Source organism: Calidris pugnax, unplaced genomic scaffold (genome assembly GCF_001431845.1).
Source record: "Calidris pugnax isolate Ruff unplaced genomic scaffold, ASM143184v1 scaffold795, whole genome shotgun sequence".
Lineage (NCBI taxonomy): Eukaryota > Metazoa > Chordata > Aves > Charadriiformes > Scolopacidae > Calidris > Calidris pugnax.
The window spans coordinates 126,806-148,348 of NW_015091464.1; the positions used below are offsets into that span (position 1 = coordinate 126,806).

General features: G+C 42.3%; 1 protein-coding gene across 11 annotated transcripts in view; it reads left to right on the forward strand.

Moving 5' to 3' along the window:
* The window catches only part of ZNF532 (zinc finger protein 532), a 36,224-nt gene extending 16,038 nt beyond the window's left edge, over nt 1-20,186 (forward strand). For all 11 annotated transcript variants that reach the window (XM_014961671.1, XM_014961665.1, XM_014961669.1 and 8 more), the window contains 7 exons: nt 3,493-3,674; nt 6,530-6,706; nt 11,665-11,827; nt 14,730-15,008; nt 17,016-17,128; nt 18,037-18,184; nt 19,130-20,186. In XM_014961671.1, the coding sequence (XP_014817157.1) occupies nt 3,493-3,674; nt 6,530-6,706; nt 11,665-11,827; nt 14,730-15,008; nt 17,016-17,128; nt 18,037-18,184; nt 19,130-19,624 (1,557 nt within the window). In that variant the 3' untranslated portion in view covers nt 19,625-20,186. The remainder of the gene's footprint in view (nt 1-3,492; nt 3,675-6,529; nt 6,707-11,664; nt 11,828-14,729; nt 15,009-17,015; nt 17,129-18,036; nt 18,185-19,129) is intronic.
* Nucleotides 20,187-21,543: the final 1,357 nt, after the last annotated feature.

A 21,543-nucleotide genomic window follows, 5' to 3' on the forward strand; every position in this document is an offset into this window, starting at 1 on the left:
TTGGGAGAATAGGTTGGGAAAATGAAGTAAGGATAAAATGAAAAAAATAGAGAACAAAGATTAAAAAGTGAGGTACTGGCTTCCTGTGAGGGGCTTTATTTGTATGGACAGGAAATCTAAGGAGATTTGTTGAAACACCCTTTGCCTTTTCCTGCTGCCTCTCTGGTGCTTTTGCTCTGTGTGTGTCCTGTTGGATGCTGCAGGAAAGCAGCCAAGCTCCTCACAGAACCTCAGGCTGCACCTGCAGTTCGGTGGGAGGATGAGGATGGGTGCGCAGGTACTGCTGCTCAGCGAGGAAAATAACGGGAAAAAGTTATTACTTGCAGCTTTTACTGCTCTTTCTCATTGCTCTTGAAAGGGGAATTGTGTACTGGTTTATGTTTGTAATGAGTCTCGGCAGTGAGTAGCTGCTGCTTCTTCTACAGCTCCTCTTACAAAGAAAATGAACAGTAGCAAAACAGCTCTAGCAATTAAAAGACGTTCCCTATAGCGTTGTTACCATTCTGTAATACTTCACTGCCATTAATATTCCTGTTAAAGGGAATGGGACCACTCACTGACAGGTTTCCTGGTAGAATGGAACCCTAATCTACTTAACTGGGGGAAAAAATAGTAGCAAACCTGAGCTAATTAATATTAATGTTCCTCTTACTTACAGGTAGAAGTGTATAGTTCCCATGGAAACTATGGAGCCCATTTCCCTTCATACTCATAGTTCTTGTGTATCTTTATTTTCCACCATTTTTTCTTCTAACCTTTTTTTTTTTTTTTGAAACTTTGACTTTAAATGCAGGCAGGTGATGATTTTCACAAACTGTGTTTTATTTTGGTATGGGTTGGAATGAGAGAGCTGGAAGTTAATGCCACCTTAAGCCCAAAACAAAATGGTAAGCAAACGTGCTGAATTTCAGGATTTCACGGTAGATTCTTTTTGTTCTACTGTAATCAGTTACAATTAAATATTTTATTGTACTTGTCAAAATAGCAAACCAGTAGCCTTAACAGATGGCTTTATTGGTGTTTTGTTTCAGTCGGAGTCTCTAGCATTACAGATACATCTTCCAGGCTCTGTGGTGCAAAGCCAGGGATTTGCACCAACCATTGGGGTTGGGATGTTTATGGCTCTTCTGTGGCTTCTTGTCCCCCTGTCCCTTAGAGCCCCTTCCAGTCCCTCAAGGGGCTCCAGGAGAGATGGGGAGGGATTCTTGATCAGGGAGGGGAGCCATAGGATGAGTGGGAAGGGTTTGACACTGTAAAAGGGGAGATGGAGCTGAGATGTGGGGAAGAACTTGTTTGGTGTGAGGGTGGTGAGAGCCTGGCCCAGGTTGCCCCGAGAAGCTGTGGCTGCCCCATCCCTGGAGAGGTTCAAGGCCAGGTTGGAGGGGGCTTGGAGCAACCTGGTCTGGTGGGAGGTGTCCCTGCCCAGGGCAGGGGGTGGCACTGGCGGAGCTTTAAGGTCCCTTCCCACCCAAATCATTCTACAGTTTCCTTTTGTAGATCTTCAGGCTAAAGGCTTGGACTGTGAACACCCCATATGTTTCTATTATTGGAAGAAGTTCTGTTTTTCTGTTTTCTTACCAAATCAAAGATTTTAGGAATAGCACCACAGCCAAGTAAATGAGACAATCAGGTGTTAAGCAGAGCTGTGGTTAGTCAGGATTTTGCCTTCAAGCCTGAGGTAAAGACAAAGTTGAGATCCCAAACCAGTTGTGTTGGGCGCTGGAGGGCGTGAGGCAGTGGTGCTGGCGGTGGCAGTTGAGGACAAATAACTGGCATTTGAAAGCGAATATTTAAATGTGTCTGAAGGCAGCCTCAGCTGTGCTGAGTCACAGAGGCTCCAAGCGGGGTGATAGTTCCAAATCCCCGCAGATCATTAGCCTCAGGCAAGGCCTTGCACAAGGGTAGCAGAAGCATCCACGCTGGCTTATAATCCTTTGGGCTGGCAGAAGTGCTGATACTCAACCAGAATTTGAGCCCTGGGAGATTTTCTTTGCTTGATTTCCTCTGTTGGAACGTTTTGCATTTCACCACCTTGCTGTCCTCAGGAGACCAAGAGCTCTGTTTGGATGGAGACCGTGTTCAAACAGCCCGGGCCACCCTGTTCACAGAGTAAACGTTAAGAGTGAACCGTGTGGAAACACACTTCTTGCTTCTCTCTGTGTCACCACGAGTTGTTTAGTGTTAACATTTCTACTTCAAATACTGTTTTTAAAACAAGAATCAAAGTATTTGCACGTGTCCTCAAAAAAAGCATTTAGATTAAGCTATTTTGGAAAAACAATAAAAATGGAATGTACAGCTTGTAATACAAAAGTGTATTTGTTCTTAGAATATCAATAATACTGTATAAATGCTGAGGCAATGAAGTTACTTTAGGCATTGATATTAAATAGTGTTCTCTTAGGGAAAAAAAGTCATTTTTGCAGTGACTCTAAAGGCTTTTTCCTTCCGTCTTCGGAGTTAGTGTCTGTCTCCTGTCTCATTGAATGGGAACAGGTTGGGTTTTTTACTGGCATAGTTTCCAGTACCAGTAAGTGAGAGTCCTATGGAAGTCATTTGTCATACTGTGCTATTTCCTCTCTAATGGGAGCTTTGATTCTGCTGTTAGGTGATCTGGACCTTACTGGTTTTAGAAGAGATTTAAAGGAGGGTCGCCTGAATTGGAAGGATGTGACTTTTTGTGAAGCACCAATCTTTTAGTAAGAAACTGTTTTACCATAAGGAAAGGAATTATTCATTATTTATTTCAGGATTTCCTCATTCATACATACGAAAATAGCACAGAGCGCCCAAAGAATTTCAGTGTTTCTGATCTGGCATATAGTCAACATGTAGTTAAAGAATGGGGTTTTTTAAATTATTTTTGTGTAACACATTACAAGAAAAGAATGAGCTTAGTAAGTTACTCCTGCATGTAGAAGGATTGCCCTGCAAACAAAAGTTTTGTAAATATTGTATATATCTCTAGGTTTTGCTCAGATGCCCGGTATGTTGATGTAGTGCAGGTGGTGTATGCTAGCTCAGGAAATATATTTTGAAATTATCAGCAAACTTTTTGCCTGATAATATTCCATTTTATTGATATTATGGATATTACCCTTAGAATTCATCAGGAGGAAGGCCCAAGGAAAGTGCAGATAGTCTAATTGGTGGGTTTGGTTTGGCTTTTTTACTTTCTGTGATGCACTGAGTTAAAACCGTACGGTTTGATTCCCAGGTTGTGCCCTGTGAAGGTGACCTTGTGAGGCACCTCAGTGAAATTTATACAAGCCGACGTGTCCCCCCCGTGGTGAGTGGCATCTGAAAGGGCTCTGTTGTGCCAGGGTGGCCGGTGTCTGCCAGCTCTGTCCCACCAGGAGTGCCAGCAGGGCCCACAGGCAGCTTCCCATCGGTTGAAATGTGTAACCTTTTATTTGATACATTGCAGTGCTTGACATGGTATGTAGAGCTGAACCCAACCTTTTGTTTCATCTATTTTGGTTTATCGTTTAGAAGACATGCAATATCTGCCAGATGCTGCTCCCTAACCAGTGCAGCTTTGCATCACACCAGAGAATTCATCAGCATAAATCTCCATACACCTGTCCCGAGTGCGGAGCCATCTGCAGATCTGTCCACTTCCAGACCCATGTCACTAAGAACTGCCTGCATTATACCCGAAGAGTTGGCTTTCGGTCAGTATGATCATCACTTCTCAATTTATGTATAATTTATGCTTTTAAATGTAATTGTGCAGTTTCATAGGCGTTGTTTGTAGAATACAGCTTCACGGGTGCAAGGTTGTCACAGCAACAATGCTATTAGTACTACAAATTTTGGAATAAATACCACATTGGGATTCTGCTCTGATTTGGGCATCTGCTTTTGTACGTTATTAGATCAGAATATTGGCTAATCTCATCCAGCCATAAAATGTCAGATTCAGGATTTCACAGGTTATAAGGTCTAGAGAATTCAGATTATTTTCTTAATTTCAGGTTCTTAGAAAAAACCTTCAGAGTTTTCTCAAAACATTGAATTTGAGATTGTTCTCTCTGGTAGAACGGTCATTTTGGGTATTTACTGCCAGAATTCATTGTGGAGATGCTGATGGGCATACTGCACCTGCCTGGCTGCGTTCTTCCCAATGCAGGATTCCTCAGCTTTACAGTACTTGAAAATTACCTTCCTCAGTCAATCAGCCCGATCTTTTGGTTCTTCTTTTTACTCTTCAGTTTCCCTTTTATTATTCTGTTTCCCTGTTAATGGCAACTCAATGAGAAAATGGGGATCAGAGGCATCTCACGGGAGTGTTAATTTTTGAAAGTCTTGAAAACCTGTTCTGAGTTAGTGTTGCTGGCAGCGAGTGGCAGGCGGCACAGGGAGAGGTGAGAAGAGCCTGGCTTTGCTCCGCAGCCCTGAGACGTCTCTGCTCCACCCTGCCTGGCTGGAGAAGGGCCATGTAACATCTCATCAGCAGGCAGCTTCTTCCCTCTTCGGGTGCCACCACATTTACTAGAGCAGCTGTGACATCTGCCAGGAGGGGAAGAAAGCACTTTTGCTGCATCCGGCTGGCTGTTCCCAGACTGAACCCACGGCCTGGCACAGCTCGCAGCTCTTTGGGTTGTTCTCTGTTCTGCCAAGCTGCAGTCAGTCTGTCTGCTCCTAAATTTCTCACGTCTGCTACCTCCACACTCCTTCCCTTGCCTCTAGTCTGTTGCTCTGGGGGTTGGACACGGATAGAACCGTCTTCAGGGACTCCCAGCCTGCACCAGTAACACCAGATGACTCACAGATCCTTCACTGTGAATCTAAACTAAAGTTACTAAACTTTTCAAGGTGTATCATAAAATCTCACGTCACCCCAAGTCAAAATTTCTGTGTGTGGTGAGGCTAAAACAAAAATCTCTGCAAAGAAAAGCCATATCTGGGAGAGTTAATGTCTCCCTTCTTGGACTTCTCAGCATCTCCTGGTCACCACGGCGTGTTTGCTCGAGGAACAGCACGACCTGCCCTTCCAAAGGTCCTCTGTGAGGGAGTTCAGTTTGGTTTCAGTGAGTTAGGCTGGTTGTCTGAACCGAATCTGCTGAAAATCTCAACAATAAGTTTAATTCCAAGTTGCAAACAAGCAACAGTTCCAGCAGTCCATGGAAGGAAGGCTCGGTCCTTAGAAGCTGTGTTAATACAGTGGTGGATGCTGAGGATCGTTTATTTTGTCACATCACTAGAGAGTAAAGTGCAGGTGGGATGGGACAGGGAGGAGAGAGGTGATACCAAGGGGTTGGTCTGTCTGTGAGAGAGTGGTGCTCAGTACTGCTGCGCAGAAACACTCATCTCTCTAAGCAGGGAATATCTTAACAGACCCAAAAAGGACCATTTCCTTTAGAAAATGCATTGGTAAGTGGCGAATAGATAGATACAACTTGATTAATAGCATTAAGAATGTAAATTAAGTGCTTGGAAAAGAAAGGGTGACATTTCATAAAATTCAAAGATGATACATTTTAAAAGGAGAAGGGGATTCTTGAATGCAATGTATAACTGTATTTCCTGCTTTATTGCTGGCATCATGGCCCTAAAACAGTGTCAAAAATTATTTTATGTTTATATGACAGCAACCATCCTACCATGATGCCAAAATTAAAATTTGAAAGGATAGAGGCCTTCTGCATTTAAATTGTAAAACTCTTACTGCAGAACGCTGGTCAGTAAGAAATTTGTTCATTTGACAGGTTATTTTTGTAAGTGCTTATTGCAGCGTGTTCTTGGGCTTGTTTGGTTGCATTTAGTGCTGGAGATGTACGGTGCTGTGAGGGACCATTGTGTATAGAAATTCTTATATACTAATATTAACTTGATTTTTTTAATCATTTCATTTTAGAATAGATGCGGAAAGGTCACAAATTTTCGACACAGCAGAAGTATGTTTTTGAAAACTATTTTCAGAATTCCAATCTGATAGATTGATTTGATTGTAGAGGTTTGGTTTACTTGTCCTGAGTTTAAATCATTCTTTTTTTTTGGTTTTTAAATCCAAGCACTGATTTGATTCCGTGTACAGCAAATCATTACCAGTTTGTCTTCATTAAATCTAAGCGAGGGAAACGGTGGAAATGTTTTCCTTACTGGGTTTCCATTTTGGTGGTAGTTTCTAGATTGCTGTGGCGTACCTTATACAATCCACTGCATGTCATAAAAATGCCTTTTGTAAAATATCTTTACAAATTTGCAGAGGATTTAAGCATTCTTTTTACAATCAATAGAATAACCCTCTGTTTTGTTGTAATGCCGTAAAAACATCTTCTGACTTCATATCTCTTCGATTTTCAAATTAAATTTGGGAAATCTCTTTTTTCTTACTTTCTGCTACTCAAATCTGTGTTCATGTTGATTCTTACCAAGCTGTTTAAATTGACAGAATGAGGCAGTTTAATCGAGATGTATGTATGTATGTTTATCTCTCCCACGTGCCTGAAAGTGAATGTTTGTTCCGTGTCTTTGGGTCCCGCTTGGAGCTGGGCTGGACTGACCCTTCTCCGCTCTTTTGCAGCTGCGTGCACTGCAACGTGGTGTACTCGGACGTGGCCGCCCTCAAGTCTCACATCCAGGGCTCTCACTGTGAAGTCTTTTACAAGTGTCCCATCTGCCCCATGGCGTTTAAGTCCGCTCCCAGCACCCACTCCCACGCCTACACCCAGCACCCGGGCATCAAGATAGGCGAACCAAAGTAAGCAAAACTCCTCTGCTGCTGCACTTCCTGCCTCTGGGTAACGTGTGAGATTGCCTTCTCTCCTCTGCTTGTCACCTTGGACGTCACCTGCTGTACAGCCAGCAGTTTGTCACCCTGTTGGTAACTTGGGGAGTTCATGTAATGTTTTTAATGCCATGAGTTTTTAGCTGGCAGTTTATTTGGCAGAGGTTAAATTTCCGTGAACGCAGCAACAGCAGTTCTTCAAACACTGCGCGCTACGGGAGAGTGGTACAGTAATTGCCAAAGTGATTCGGACAGGCAGGTAGTGTGTTTGTCCTTATCTTTTAATTTGCTCAGCTCATCTGCATTTTTACTGAGAGTTAAGATAATGCTAAGGCTTATCAGGGCTTATAAGGCAGTGATTTTCATAACGTCTGGTTGAAAAGGTGAGAAAAAGTTGGTTTGGGGTTTTTTTTCTGTTACATGCTCATAGACAGTCATCTGGGTGAACTGGGAATATCTGTTTTCCCAGTGTTGCCAGTTGATGTGTGAGGGGTGAGGGTGCTGCTGGTGGGAGGTGGTGTTGGAAATGGCAGTGTCCTCCTGGGCTGACCCTGGGCCGTTCTTGTGGGCTACAGCCACTCGCAGTACCCTGGTCTGTGGGTCACAAGCGCCCGCAGTGCTTTTCCTGCAGGATCCCTTCTCCTTTTTCTGTCTGCTGCATTATTCTTCGTGAAACCGCAGGTTTGGGAGTGGTGGGATTTTCCCACCCAGTGAGAAATGGGACCTTGTTTTAATTCAGGATTGTATCTTCTATGAGGGGCTTTGAAATACCAACATTTAATCTAAAACTTGTTTCAGATTCCTGTAAGTTTCATTGGAGAAACTGAAAGGTGGAGATCACTATTTGTGTCAGACACTTCATCTGTGAAAAGCGCAGATTTCTTGAATTGTGCTTGGATCTGCTGAACTGTTTCTGATCAACTTCGTGAATTAAATATTTTTCATTAGTTTTCTTTCCATATAGATGTGCTTATAACTGTATTCTTTTATGAGTTCATTTTTATTATAAAAAGACTAAAATAAATTTTTATGCAGCACTTTTATAATACATGGTAGAATCCATAGCTGAGTGCTGCTCTTAAGAAGGGCTTATTCTTTAAATTTGCCATTTTTATTCAGGATGCTGTTGAAAATGCATGCAGGGTGACAAGTAGGGTTTTTCCAGTCTTTGCAGTGTTTGCAGTTCTTTGCTTCTGTTCCCCAAGCACCTGTGGGTGGTATGGTGTTGCCACCAATTGACTGCTCTTTCACCTTTTGATAAGGTCTGTTACAAGCTCTCAGGACCTGTGGATTCCTCAGAATTAGGTGCATGTATTTCTGCTACTCGGCAGCAATTTAAAAAGGAACTGTTTGTGTTTAGATTAGTTAGTTTCTGAGGATATTTGTCACACATCTTGGTCAAGTTGACATCAGATGTTTGTAACATTACTCAAGTTCTGGTTTATCTGCTGTAATGTTCTGTGTTAAAGTCACAGAGCAGCCCAGGTTGGAAGGGACCTCAGAAGATCATTGGGTCCAGCAGTTGGTGGGAGGGGAGCCGAGATGAGATGGTCTAACACGCTGTCCAACCCCATCTTGAGAGCCTCCAGCGATGGGAACTCACCACATCCCTGGAGAGGCTGTTCTAGTGAGTGATTGTTCTCACTGTAAAACATTTCTTGTATCAAGATGAGACCTCTCCTGGTGCAACTTGTACCCATTGCCCCTTGTCTTCTCCATGTGGCTCCTTGTGAGGAGGGACCCTCTGTCCTCTTTGTAGCCACCCTTTAAGTACTGGAGCGCTGGGATGAGGTTCTGCTGAACCTTCTCCAGGGAGAAAAGACCCAACTCCTTCAGTCTTTTCTCGTGGAGCAGGTTCTTCAGCCCTCGATCATCTTGGTTGCCCTCCTTTGGACCCTCTCCAGTCTGTCCATGTCTTTCATGAGTTGTGGGGACCAGAACTGGACGCAGCGGTCCAGCTGTGGCCTGACCAGCACAGGGCAGAGCTGACAAGGGCTTTTGTATTTGTGGAAATACATTCACATTTGACCAATCTGCTGCTGCTGGTTTACTGTATTGTATTGACTGGCATCTCCATTGCGGGTGACTGGCCTTCATTTGGAAGTTTAACAGTTTCATTATTGGAAAGAAGGGATGTAATAGTTGGATGACACTATAGATACCACCACATAAGCTCAGATAAATTTTTGTTCTTCTGAAGTAAAAATTTTAATAGAAGGGTACAGTAGCCGCCCGTGTTTGGAGAGTGAAGCTGTTGAGTTCTCATTCAGCATGTCAAAGGTGTCTGACCCTTCACTGTGAGTCTTGAAGCTCCCTGATGGCAGATGTTGTGGAGCCAGGATCCAGATGTTCCTCTGGCCATTGCAGAGGTGCAGCCTGATACATGTCCCACCACGCCAGCACCTTGGGCTGTCCTGAGGGCAGGCTGGGGACGATCCCATCCCGAGGGACTCTGCCCTGTTCACACTTCGCTGTTTACGGGAACTGGGTTTTATTTGTAAATGCCTCTGGCAGTTACTGGAACCCTGTGATTTGCAATTACATTGCAAATGGGAGTTTCAGAGCAGCTACAGGAAACTATTTCGGGCATGAAAAATGAAATTTCTGTGCAGTGATTCTCAGTGGGATGAAATGAGATTATTTTAACACAGGGAAATGGATGGCTGTCCTGTCATTCAGCGTAGGTGTGCTGTGGGAGAGAGCTTCGCAGAGATGCTGCCTGGGTTTTATGGGAAACCAAAGTTTATATGTGATTTTCTTTTCTCTGTAAACAGTGTAACTTCATAGGAGCGGCACGAAGAGATTTATCATGGCTGAGCTCTTTTTGGATACTAGAGAAGTTCTTGTTTATCAAGCCGAATTATGGATATGTACTGTACTATTGGTACAAACTATATTATCCCACAAGTACCATTTTTTTAGAGAAAAAAATCATGGGAAGAAATACCATAGTCTGGTACAGAAGTTTTCAAAACACTAAACATCTTTCATGTCTGTATTTATTCTAAGGTAATAGTGAATTTGTTAATGGGAATTTTGAAAAGTGAAGAAGCACGCGTTCCGTGCCTGGTTTGGTGCCACCTCAGCATTCTGTATTCTGCTGCTCCTTACTCTAGATACAGTAAGAATCTGAAGCATATAGTAGAATGTAGTTAATTTGATTAAATTATGTAACTCTGCAATGATAAATTCATATACTACAGACCTGAAGTCATTCCAGCAGAGATCACTGTCTGGTTCCACCACGGAGGATAAAGCAGTGGGTGCGGTGGCACATGGTCATCAGAGGATGCAGTGTCAGTAACAGATTGATCTTAGCATATCTGACAGGCTGGGGCCACCTGATACACCACAAAAATAGTACTTTCCATGGTGGTTAATATGATTAAGTGTACTATTTTTCATTATTTCCAGTATTTGGACTGACTGAATGGCTTGGAGATCAGAGCAGTGTCCCTGTCCTTGTCGTCTCCAGGCACAGCACAGAATGCTCTTTAGAGTTTGTGAGCAACATGCTGTTGATGGTAATTGCTCAGAGAGATATAGACGGGACTGGGAACATCTATGTGGATAATGAGAAAGTTCAGCATTCCAGCAAGCAGGGTTTGTTGTGTTGGGTTTTTTTAATGGAAAGTCATTCTTGAGGAGAGAGCTGAGCCTGGAGTGGGTGGGATGAGGAGTTGGGCTTTCGCAGGGGAAGCGCCTGGTTAAGGTTTCTTTTACCTGAGCTGAACGTGTTCTGCAGCCCCACCGCTGCCGATGGCTGATGGGTTACACTGCCCTCTCCTCCCATCATTGTGGCAGATGTCTATGTTACTTCTCTTTCACGTGTCATTTCATTTTCATTCACTTTCCAAGTTAACAAAAAGTATGAAGTTTCTGAAAGAATAGAATTATTTACTGGTTATAACCAGGCACATTTGCAGGTTGCAGTTTGAAAGGCTGATCTTGTTACTCACCTTTAGTTGTCAGGGAAATCATTCTTAATACAATCAAACATACAGATAAGCAAAAAGCAACAAGCAAACTATCAAGTAAATAACTGCCTAGAATCCAGTTGAAACTATACTTTTCATTCCAAAAACATCAGCAAAATGAAACCTGCTTCAAACTATTGTCAGGTGGCAGTTGCAGCATTTAGATCGGAGGGTTATGTTTCTGGTTTCCCTGTGGTTTTTGTCTGGTGGATGGACACTTGACAAGGATGTGCTAAAAATACTATTTTCAGGTTGTTTAATAATGTTATTAGGATTTTGTGATACAGGATTTTGGCTGTCATATTAATTTTCAGCGACTATGCTTTTAGTGTCCAGTACTCACCTAGTTCTTTGTTAATTAGTGTATCTGTTTCCTACATTGATTCAATAGACAGATTCTTAAAGGCTTATAACTGCAAAAAGGGAAACACCATCCTGTGAAGTTTCAGCCTCAGAGCGTTAACAGGGTCCATGCCTGGCAGTCAGGAGCTTCAAACCGTGTACATTGCCAAAAAGAAATTTGTCTTGAAATACGTTACCTATAATGGTGGAATCAATCATTTCCTTAAAACATGTTGCCTTTGCAGCCTAGAACAGGTATATTGTCCTTTAGTTATAACGTGCGGTCGGAGACTGAAGAGGTGTGACTCTCAGAGTATCCTGAGCAGATGTTGGTGTATTATATATGTGACTGGCATATGCTGCTGTTTTCTGGCTTTTTGTTTGCACTTTTAAATTATTTTTTTTCCATTCTTCTGTTTTTTTCTACTGCTCCCATATTTTGAAATTGGAGGATGTTTTGAATTAGTTTAATTTTAACTTTTTCCAGGCAGCGTGAAATGATTGCTTAAACGTGTCAGATCTTATCTCTGCTGAGAAAAAAAGTTAACATCATGATTCTTGCAAATAGATCATCAACATGACTGACATTGTTTATTGTACTTCTGTTTTTAGAATAATATATAAATGCTCTATGTGTGACACTGTGTTTACTCTACAACCTTTGCTCTATCGCCACTTTGATCAGCACATTGAAAACCAGAAGGTGTCTGTTTTCAAGTGTCCAGACTGTTCTCTCCTATATGCACAGAAACAGCTTATGATGGATCATATCAAGGTGTGTAGGCATCTTCTCTTGTTTCCTTCCTAGATACCATGTGTCGTGCAATGTATGCTGTGAGAAAGTACTGTAAAAAGGCACAGAACAACAAGGCGACTGCTGAGAGAGAGAGAGGTTAATTATTCCAGAAAAATAATCCGTGAATAATGTTCTCAAATGTTAATATGTTATGTGTATCTGTGATGTAATCTCTAACTGGGTTTTTCTCTATGATCGTTGGGGTTTGGTGTACGAGGAATATCTCGGTGCACTGCATTCCATAGGTCATTTTATCAAAACAGTAACGGCTACAGTGAAGGAAGTTAGTCCAGTCCTAGTAAGTGCTGAGCCTTATTTACAGTGTTCTAAGTATTATTCTAGTGTTTGGGGCTGAGAATGCTGAGCACATTATAAAACCAAACCTTTGATGTTCAGAATTGACCATTAGGAACAAGTATGTTTCTTGAATAGACATAGAGGTTATTTGTGTGTGTTTGCATATGAACATGAACACATAAAAGCTTTGAAAAAAAACTCCAGGTGGATTTTCTCAGAAAGGCCCATATAACTGAAAAAGATTCGCTGTCATTCTTGCAAATCCTTGCAAATTAAGAATCAGCAGTCCCCTGGTTATGATTTGTTAGCTGTGTATTTTAAATATGCTGCTTTACTTTGTGTTATATGTACCAAAGCTGGTAGCAGTGCTGAAATTTCTTACGCCTTCCTAATGAGATCCAGAGCCTGGTACCAGTTGAAGTTATTTACAGCACTGCAAAGCGTCTTGGTCCGGGATGGTAGCACTTAATTTGGTGGGTTTCTCCTGCAGAGACACATAAGGCTTAGTAAAATTTGTATAGAGCAGTGGAAATCCAGACAGCTTTCTTGTTGGCTAACACCATCATTCTGCATTTCAATGTCAACTATGAAGGTGTGTTGAAACCAAGATCACAACTTTTGGAAAAAACCATTGGTCTTAAAGCCAATCTTAAACATTCAGAAATATTTCTGAACTGGTTCTTGGTTACTATAAGAATCGTCTCACATTTATGCCACATACCTTAAATGGTCCTCTTTTGGCTTTAGTGTTCAAGCCAGTATTTGTACTTTCAGCTATTATTTTTTTAGCATGTTTCACTATAAATGAGTCAGACATTCTTGAGAAATTACATGTGCAGTAACAGTATTATTGCTTTTATTCAGAATTGCTCGTGCTTTTTACCTTTAGGATGTGTGCATAGTAGTAGGGACAGCAGCAGACAAGTACAAATTGGACTTCAGTTAAGGGGATATGAAAAAAAAAACAGTGACAGGGTACAGATAAATACAGAAGGGACTCAGGGAGAGGACGAGTGCCAGACAAGGGCAGAGCTCAGCACAAGAAGTAATTGTTTGGTGTGGCTAGACATCAGCCATCAAGGCAGAGAAGACCTGGCTAAAAACAGAACAGAAAAGGATTGAGAGAAGCTCAGAAGGAGGTTATTTAAAGCTACAAAAAATAACCTAGAATAATTCCTGCAGATGTGAATGGTTCTTTGTGGCAAAATGTATGTCTCATTTCCCCATGGCTCTCATCCTGCCTAAAAGGCAGCCCCCTCCTCTACTGCACAGCATCAGTTCATTCTTAGAGCCAGGCCTGTGTGCTTTGAATTTTAATAACATTTTAGGTTTTTTAATTACTGGCTTTTCTTTTAAAAGTTGTTAAATAGAAGAGCACGTTCTACAGCTGAGGCTAATACTTCCTGTCGAGGCAGTGTGTAGTCCCAAAAGCCACAGGATTTAGGAAGGAACTTCATAATGAAGTATCATAGAGGAGTATCAGAGTTGTATTCTTACATTCTCAGAATGGAGAATGCACTGAGTGGGGTTGGTTTCTGAGATTACCCTTAGGAAGAGTAGTCACCTTTGGGATGGCTAGTCTTGTAGGTGCAAAGGAGCCCTTGAGAGCGGGATCCCTGTTCATCAGCATGTTGAGTCTGGGCTGCAGTCACCTTTGCTGGCCCAGAGCCCACTGACTCATTCTTGGTGTGTCCACCTTCACATAGAGAACTCCAACAGGGCTGAAGGCCAGGTCTTCCTCAACCGGTCACCTTTGTGGTAGGCTCAGGTAGCACCAGCCTGTGACACAGGCTGCAGGCACTGGGGAAGGAGGGGACAGAAGAGTTCTTCCTTCTTACTGTTAGTTTTCCTAAAGTCTAGAAGTGAATCAGTGAGGAGGCATCGCTCCCTGAGAGCTGCAAGGTGCTTGAGAACAGCTTGGTGGGCACCTCTCAGCTGTCCTCTGGTGCAGGGACCCCACCAGCCCTACACAGTGCTGCCTCTAAGGACTGTTAGCGGCAGAGTCAGGGTGTCATAACCTGAGCTCGGGGTAAGACAGGGCTTAACTCAGCCTCAACATAAAATATTAATGTACCCTAAACAATACAGTGGCCTGATCATTCCACAGTTGCCTTTTCTTGTCTTATTTACCAGTGTGCCAAGTCAAAATTTGTCAGTAAAAACCTTTCCTCCTTGGAAATCTCTAGTCCTGTAGTTTGAAATGAGGATACTCAGCTAATGTTAGGTAAGTAAAGCAAGAAATTAAATTTAACTTAAAGTGCCTCTTGAGCCCTTTTTTCCTCCCTATTAAACAGCAATTTAAACTTAACCTAAAACCTCTCCTTTTTTTTTGGTGAAAATGTCTAGCCACTGAGGAACACTTCTCTGTAGCTCCGGATGGCGTCTGTTAGTGCTGTTACTGGTTTCTCTTTATGCTAGGCCTTGCCTTCGCTTAATATTGTTGCTTTAAGTTAAGAATGTGATCTGACAATAGTATGACAAAGGAGTAACTGAAGACTTTTGATTCAGAGGGTCTTGGTGTTTTGTCAATACAACTGTATACATCTATGTTAGTTTTGTACATTTTTTTTCTCTTTTATTGTAGTCTATGCATGGAACTCTGAAAAGTGTTGAGGGGCCACCAAACCTGGGGATAAATCTGCCTCTCAGTACTAAACCCACAACTCAGAACTCAGCCAGTCACAACAAAGAGGATGCAAAATCTGTCAATGGAACAGAAAAGTTGGAGAAGAAATCTCCGTCTCCCATGAAGAAAGCGGAGCCTAAAAAAGTGGCCAATCCTGGCTGGACCTGTTGGGAGTGCGACAGGCTCTTCACTCAGAGAGACGTCTACATCTCTCACATGAGGAAAGAACATGGAAAGGTAAATGAATAACAGTTACAAGGAAGTGAACTAAACCTGAAATGTGAAGTCATTCCATTCCAAGTTCGGTTCTGTTTGTGCAAATAATTCCTTTAATAATAATATATAATTATAATATAATAATAATTCCATCGTTATTCTTCTTTGTTCTTATGCTCCTGCAGCTCAGGGCAGGGCTGCTTCTCCTTAGAAGCCCTAACATCACCTCACATTCCATTTTATTTTATAAATTTTCCCCAGAGTGGTTCAGTCATAAGCATACTGCAAATCTGTATTGCAAGACGTGTTGATTAATGCATTAGCATTAATGAGCATGCTCTGTGTGTACGCACTGTAAGGTTTTCACCTTTAACAATTTAAGGGAAAAATATGTTGATTTCTTTTTGTTTTAATTGGCCTTTAAACGTGAAGAGGAGGTCCAGGCTGAACAGTGCTGCGCCTCTGACAGCGTTGTGTTGACCAGCCCCAATAAAATTACCATATCCTCTTCCCTAATGGGCTGCTTCACACCTGCCTGAGTGACCTTTCAGAACAGCTTTTCTTTCCTGCCCCCGCACTCCATGGGATGTTGGTCTGGATAGCGAAAGGTTTCTCATCTCACTGGAACCGCTCTGACTGCTTTAGCCATCCCAGACATCGCTTCTTCAGGTGTACAGACCTTCCAGCCATCACTCCAGACCTGGCAGTAGATGGTGGCTTTCAGTGGTGCCATCACCACTGCAGATCTCCACGGGCTGCTCTGGAGCTGTTCAGGGCAGTGTGGCCGTTAGAGAGAATATGAACGTCAGCATGAAGCTCAGCACTCGGAGCATAAATATAAGATGGATGATTCTCAGTTCCTTAAGCATTCCTGTATGGCTTGAGTGGTTGAGAATTCTTCATTATTATTATTATTATTATTATCATTACTTATTAATATTAGGCACCAGAGAACAACTCATGTCATATTAAAGTGTCCATATGGATTATTGTGCATCTCTGTTATTTAGGAATTTGTCACTTCCTCAGAAGGTAAGAACAAGTGACCCTTTCTGTTATTCTGTGAAGAAAATCTTTGCTATTGAGTGCCTTGGAACACAGGGACAGGTTTGGATGGACTCTCCAGAAGAGTCAGGAAGGGTCCAATTTCAGACGTTGATCTGAGTCTTTTGTTCAGTGGCCTCAGTTGGAATAGTAGAATAAAATCTGTTTTTTTCAGTTTCCCAATAAATGCAGGAAAGAGAATGTTACTGAGACTATGAAGGAAAACTGTGATCTCTGCTAGAGCAGGAAAAAGCAATCCAAGGAACCTGATTTCCCTTCTAGGCACTTGACTGCATGAAACTACTCCTGTTGATAAGACGTGAGTTCTAGGACTGATGGAATTTAAGGGACAGGACCATGCTATTCACTCTTGGGGCCTCTACAGTCTGCAGTTTGAGAGATGTTACATCTTCAGATCCTAGAGCTCTTGGCACCACGTTCACTTGTAATGACATGGATGGAGACCACTCCATCCTTTGCAGCTTCCTTCCTTTTCTTCCTCCTTCCACCTAACAAAGTGTAGTATAAAACTTGCAGAATTCCCCAAACAGATGGCCCTCAAGTTGGCATCGGACCATTCCTCTCATTTCTTCATGTCTTTTCCAAGATGTGTTGGTGTGTCAGTGTCCGTAACGTTCTGCTGCAGTCCCTACCACGTGCTTTTCCGCCTCCCTGGTAGGTGACTGGTGATTTCCTAGTCAGGAGTGGCAGACGTAGGCTGGTGATGGGAAGGGAAGGGTTATAGTGAAAGCCAGTCTCTCCTCGTACTGCCTTTTCTGAGCCAGAAATAATCCGCTGGCCACACACCTCTGAAAGAGGCCCATGTCCTCTGGCTCCTGCTGTAGGAGTGTGTGTTCTTGGAGGCACGGTACCAGGCAGCAGTTATGTCATGTTTCTTTCCTGTTGTTAAAAGGTTTGACACATGCATTACTTCTACTGACCTTTTTTAATTAATGCATTTTTCTTCTTTTTTTTTTTTTTAAGCAAATGAAGAAACATCCGTGTCGACAATGCGACAAATCTTTCAGTTCATCCCACAGTTTATGTCGTCACAATCGTATCAAGCACAAAGGCATTAGGAAGGTTTACACATGCTCGTAAGTTCTACTTTTATTTATTTAGAAACAGAGTATAAACCAACAAAAAACGCTACTAGTTGAATTTCTTTTCTTGATTGTGTAAAAGCCAGCATGCCGTTCATTCAGGTGTATTTAGATAGATGGGCAGCCCAAACCCTTGAGGCTGTCCTGCGTGTGTAACCCCAGCAGGCTGCTGAGAATGCAGGTACGTGACGTCTGCTGCTGTCTGTTAGGGGCTTTGGTGGGCAAATCTGGAACTTCACTGAACTGAGAGCAAGCGTGGCTGATGGTTCTGCAGTGGGGAACTGGTTTTTCAGTGGTCTCTCAAATAGACAGCCCGCTGTTCTGATCTGCAGGGTTCAGAGGGGATGCAGCTGGTTCTGTAAGGGAGAGCAAAGCACAGAGAGACGAGTTTGTGCTGCTGCTCAGTTTGGGGTTGGAGAGGGAGCTGGGGAGGAATCCAGTACTAGAGTATTTGGATTTGAGTGCAGAATTAGCTGTTGTTTAGAGCTGGCATTCATCCCACGGGGAAGGCGATTGCTTTCCCAATGGAATTTAAGTTAAGGAGAACTTGGGAGAGTGTCTAACAGAATTACAGTTTGGTGATGTTACCAGAGGTCCCAGAAACAAACTCAGGTGCTCCCGGGTTTTATTCTGACTCACACTTTGTACTATTTTGGACATTATCTTCAGAGAACTTCTCATTTGCTCTGAGTATAAATTGCTCAAACACTTCTACTTTTGTTTGGTAGTTATGCTCATTTTCTGGTAATACCTGTGCAATTGATTGGGAAAACATTGTCGCTGTCTTTAATAGATTGTACTCTGGTCTGGATTTATTCACTAGTCCTATTTACATTCTTCTGTATATTCTTTTGTTAGGCGTGGTGGTTGAATCTGTGTGTATCTGCTTTGTATTCATGTAGGCACTGCCCAGATTCAAGACGGACTTTCACCAAGCGGTTGATGTTGGAGAAACACATTCAGTTGATGCATGGCATTAAGGACCCTGATGTGAAAGAAATGACTGAATCGGCCAATATGGAAGAAAGGGAAGTAAAAGAAGACACAAAGGTAATCACTGAGAAGATTCGTTCTGTCACTGAGAGTGAATTTTTGTGGGTTTATGTCTTTAAATAGGTGCAGGTATTTTGATCCCATAAATGTCTGATCCTCTGTGGAGCCCAAAAGAAAAAAAAAAACGATTTGTTACGTTCAGAAATCAACCTTTTTTAAGTGTTCCAGGCTCTATATGATAAAGAATTTCACCTGTCCAGAATTTCACCCAGCATGTCCAGAGCTGAGAGCAGAAACACTAACATACCTGTTCTTTAAAATTTCCTATTGGCCTTTACAGGACTCTCTTTCAGCCCAACACATTGTCGTACTTAAGTGTTGAAAATATGGCAGCTATGAACATTGTCTTTGTAATCATCACAGAGCATTTCTCAGCTACGTGGGATGCAGAGGATTCTCGAGAAATACTCATGTCAGAAGAATAAAGAAAATATAAAAAATGATCAGTTCAATTAGTTTTAAAAATCGTGCATGTTGATTCATGCCTTGGCTATATGTTAGTTTGTTTACTAGCAACCAGGAGATAATCTTTCAAGTCAGATCTCAGGCATGAAATAATATTAAGTAATTAAAACGCAGTTCCAGAATGTAGTGCTTTAAAAGTTCCTGGGCTGATACTCTGCAGTCTGTGCACAACTGGATTCTCACAGGGGTGTGTGCTTGCTCTGGCAAATATCTACTCAGGTTTATACAGTGTAGGAGATACTGTACCTCTATCAGAGCTGACAAAACAAATTCTATGTGCAGTTTATAGTAAAGAAAACCCCCGGTTTTCCAACATGTACAATATATATTTGCTTGTATTATTTCAAATATTGCATTTATCAGAGTTGTGCTGGAATCTACCAAAAGGAAGTTTTTTAAGGTTTGCAAGTCAGACATAGTTATGAAAAGAACGGTGTGGTTTTGCTTACCTGATATACCATTTATGGCATTTTTTAGGTTCCTAGTCCAAAGCGTAAATTGGAAGAACCCGTGCTGGAGTTCAGGCCTCCGCGAGGTGCAATCACTCAGCCGCTGAAGAAGCTAAAGATAAATGTTTTTAAAGTTCACAAGTGTGCTGTGTGTGGCTTTACCACAGAAAATCTCCTCCAGTTTCACGAACACATTCCTCAGCACAAATCCGACGGCTCCTCCTACCAGTGCCGGGAGTGCGGACTCTGCTACACGTCCCACGTGTCCCTCTCCAGGCACCTCTTCATCGTGCACAAGCTGAAGGAGCCCCAGCCGGTGTCGAAACAGAACGGCTCCGGGGAGGACAACCAGCAGGAGAACAAACCCAGCCAGGAGGAGGAGTCGTCCGACAGCTTGGCCTCAGACAGGAGGTGCAAAGTGTGCGCAAAGACGTTCGAAACTGAAGCGGCCTTAAACACCCACATGAGAACACACGGCATGGCCTTCATTAAGTCTAAAAGAATGAGTTCAGCCGAAAAGTGATGGGGGTCATCTGGGATGCAGAAATCTCTCTCCACATTGGAACACTAAGGACATCTTTGCTACAGAAAGCTCAAGGTATAACAGTGTTAACAGTACTGGTCAGGCTGTTGCAATATATTCCACATAAAAGTGTGCCCTTCACCTCATTGTCTGTGCCCTCAAACCATTGAAGCAGTATTTGAGTTGAAAAGAGTTTGTATATATTTAAACTAATAACTTTTATACTTTTTGTTACGTGTTTGTATTGGTATCTAGTGGAAAATTTGGGTTCTTCTGGTTTTGTTTCTGTTCTTTTTCTTCCTAGTAAGTTTCTTTAAAACAGAGTTCTGAATGGGGGGCAGTTCCTTGGGTTCTCGTAAACTGTGTCTTAGTTGAATGCTTCTGGGGGAAGGCTTAGCCAATGGACGTGCATCAGGAGAGGCACCGTTGGAGGAGAGTGGGGAGAGCAGGCCAGGTAAGGGGAGATTTTAAATTCTAAGAACTTGTGCTTCTAAATGTCTAAGGAAGCTTTTAAACTTTCTCTTAAATATATATATTATTAAAAAAAAAAAAAAAAAAAAGCACGGCTAGTTAGACTCCTTGTTAAAGACAAGAATTTCATTCTCCCCCCTCAACTAAACTAGCATAATCCACAAAGTTTAATTCCCAGTGTTATTGTTAAATAAGCGAGGCATAAATCTTTAAAATAAAAAATTATAAAAAAAAAAAAAAAAAGAAGCACGGCTGCATATGTCACATGCAGTGCTGGTTTTAGGTGGCAGCACCAGAAGGGGTGCAGACCCCCTAGGATGATAAAGTACTTTTGAAAAGTATAATTGCACAACTCTATCTATCATGAAGTGATTTTTTTAGGCCATCAGGTGCTTGTGATCAAAGCTCAAATTGTTACAAAAGGGCTGGGCTGCTCTGGATTTAACAAATAGGATGTAATTAGAGGAATAGGTTTATAATTATGATGTTTTTTTGTCATGTAATTTATTAAACACTATATAGAAGTGAGTACACGGCATTATGTATTTTCCTTTATCTCTGGCTATTGAAAGGAAATAGCATTCCCTTGCTAGAGGGGCTGGTACATCCCAGCTCCCTGTGCTAATGCCAAACGTTCTGGTGCTCGGTGTCACACGCAGCCACAGCCCTCCCGAAGCTCCCACTCTGGCCCGGGGGGGTCACAGGGGCCTTCAGCTCCCACACGGACCGCGTGAAGCTCCTTCAGCCGTTTCAGACTGTGTTAATATCACTAATTACGCTTTCACAAAGTACAGAGAGGTACCATCCTGTCCCTTTCATATATAGTTCTCTGTGAGAGTTATATTTTTGGTTTGTTTTTGCATTTTATACCTTGTATGTATCCCTGAAAAAAATTTTTGTACTTTTTTTTAAAACAACTTGTGTATATATAGATAGCTGCATGGTACGCGGTAGTAATTGTTCGGTTCCTTAAGAGTCTTGCTGCTGTCAGATGTTACTATACACTATGTCCATTACAACTGTATTAAACACATTTCATATGTAAATAAATGTGGAGCATTTTGCCCCTAAAGATTTGTGGGATTCTGTTATTTATCATTAAATTTTAACAGTTTTAAAAAATGAAAATGTTTGAAAAAATATGGGTCCTTCTCAGCCACCTCTGTAAAACTTCTAAATCCCTCTGGAAATGGTGCGTGGGGTGCATTAGTTCTGCTTTCTCCCTTCATCCTCACTCTTCCTTTGTTTCATTGGTAGGTGCTTGTTACCCCGTATTCCCAGCACATCGATGGTGGTGAGGTCCTTCTCCATCCTCCCCGTCCCACCGGGGCCGCGGGGCCTCGTGGTGACGTGCGCTGCCATCGCTGCCCTCTCCATGGCCCGTCTTCCTCCTCAGCACTGGTTTGGTGCTGTGCACTCAACTGTACAACAAAGGAGTTGTCACTATG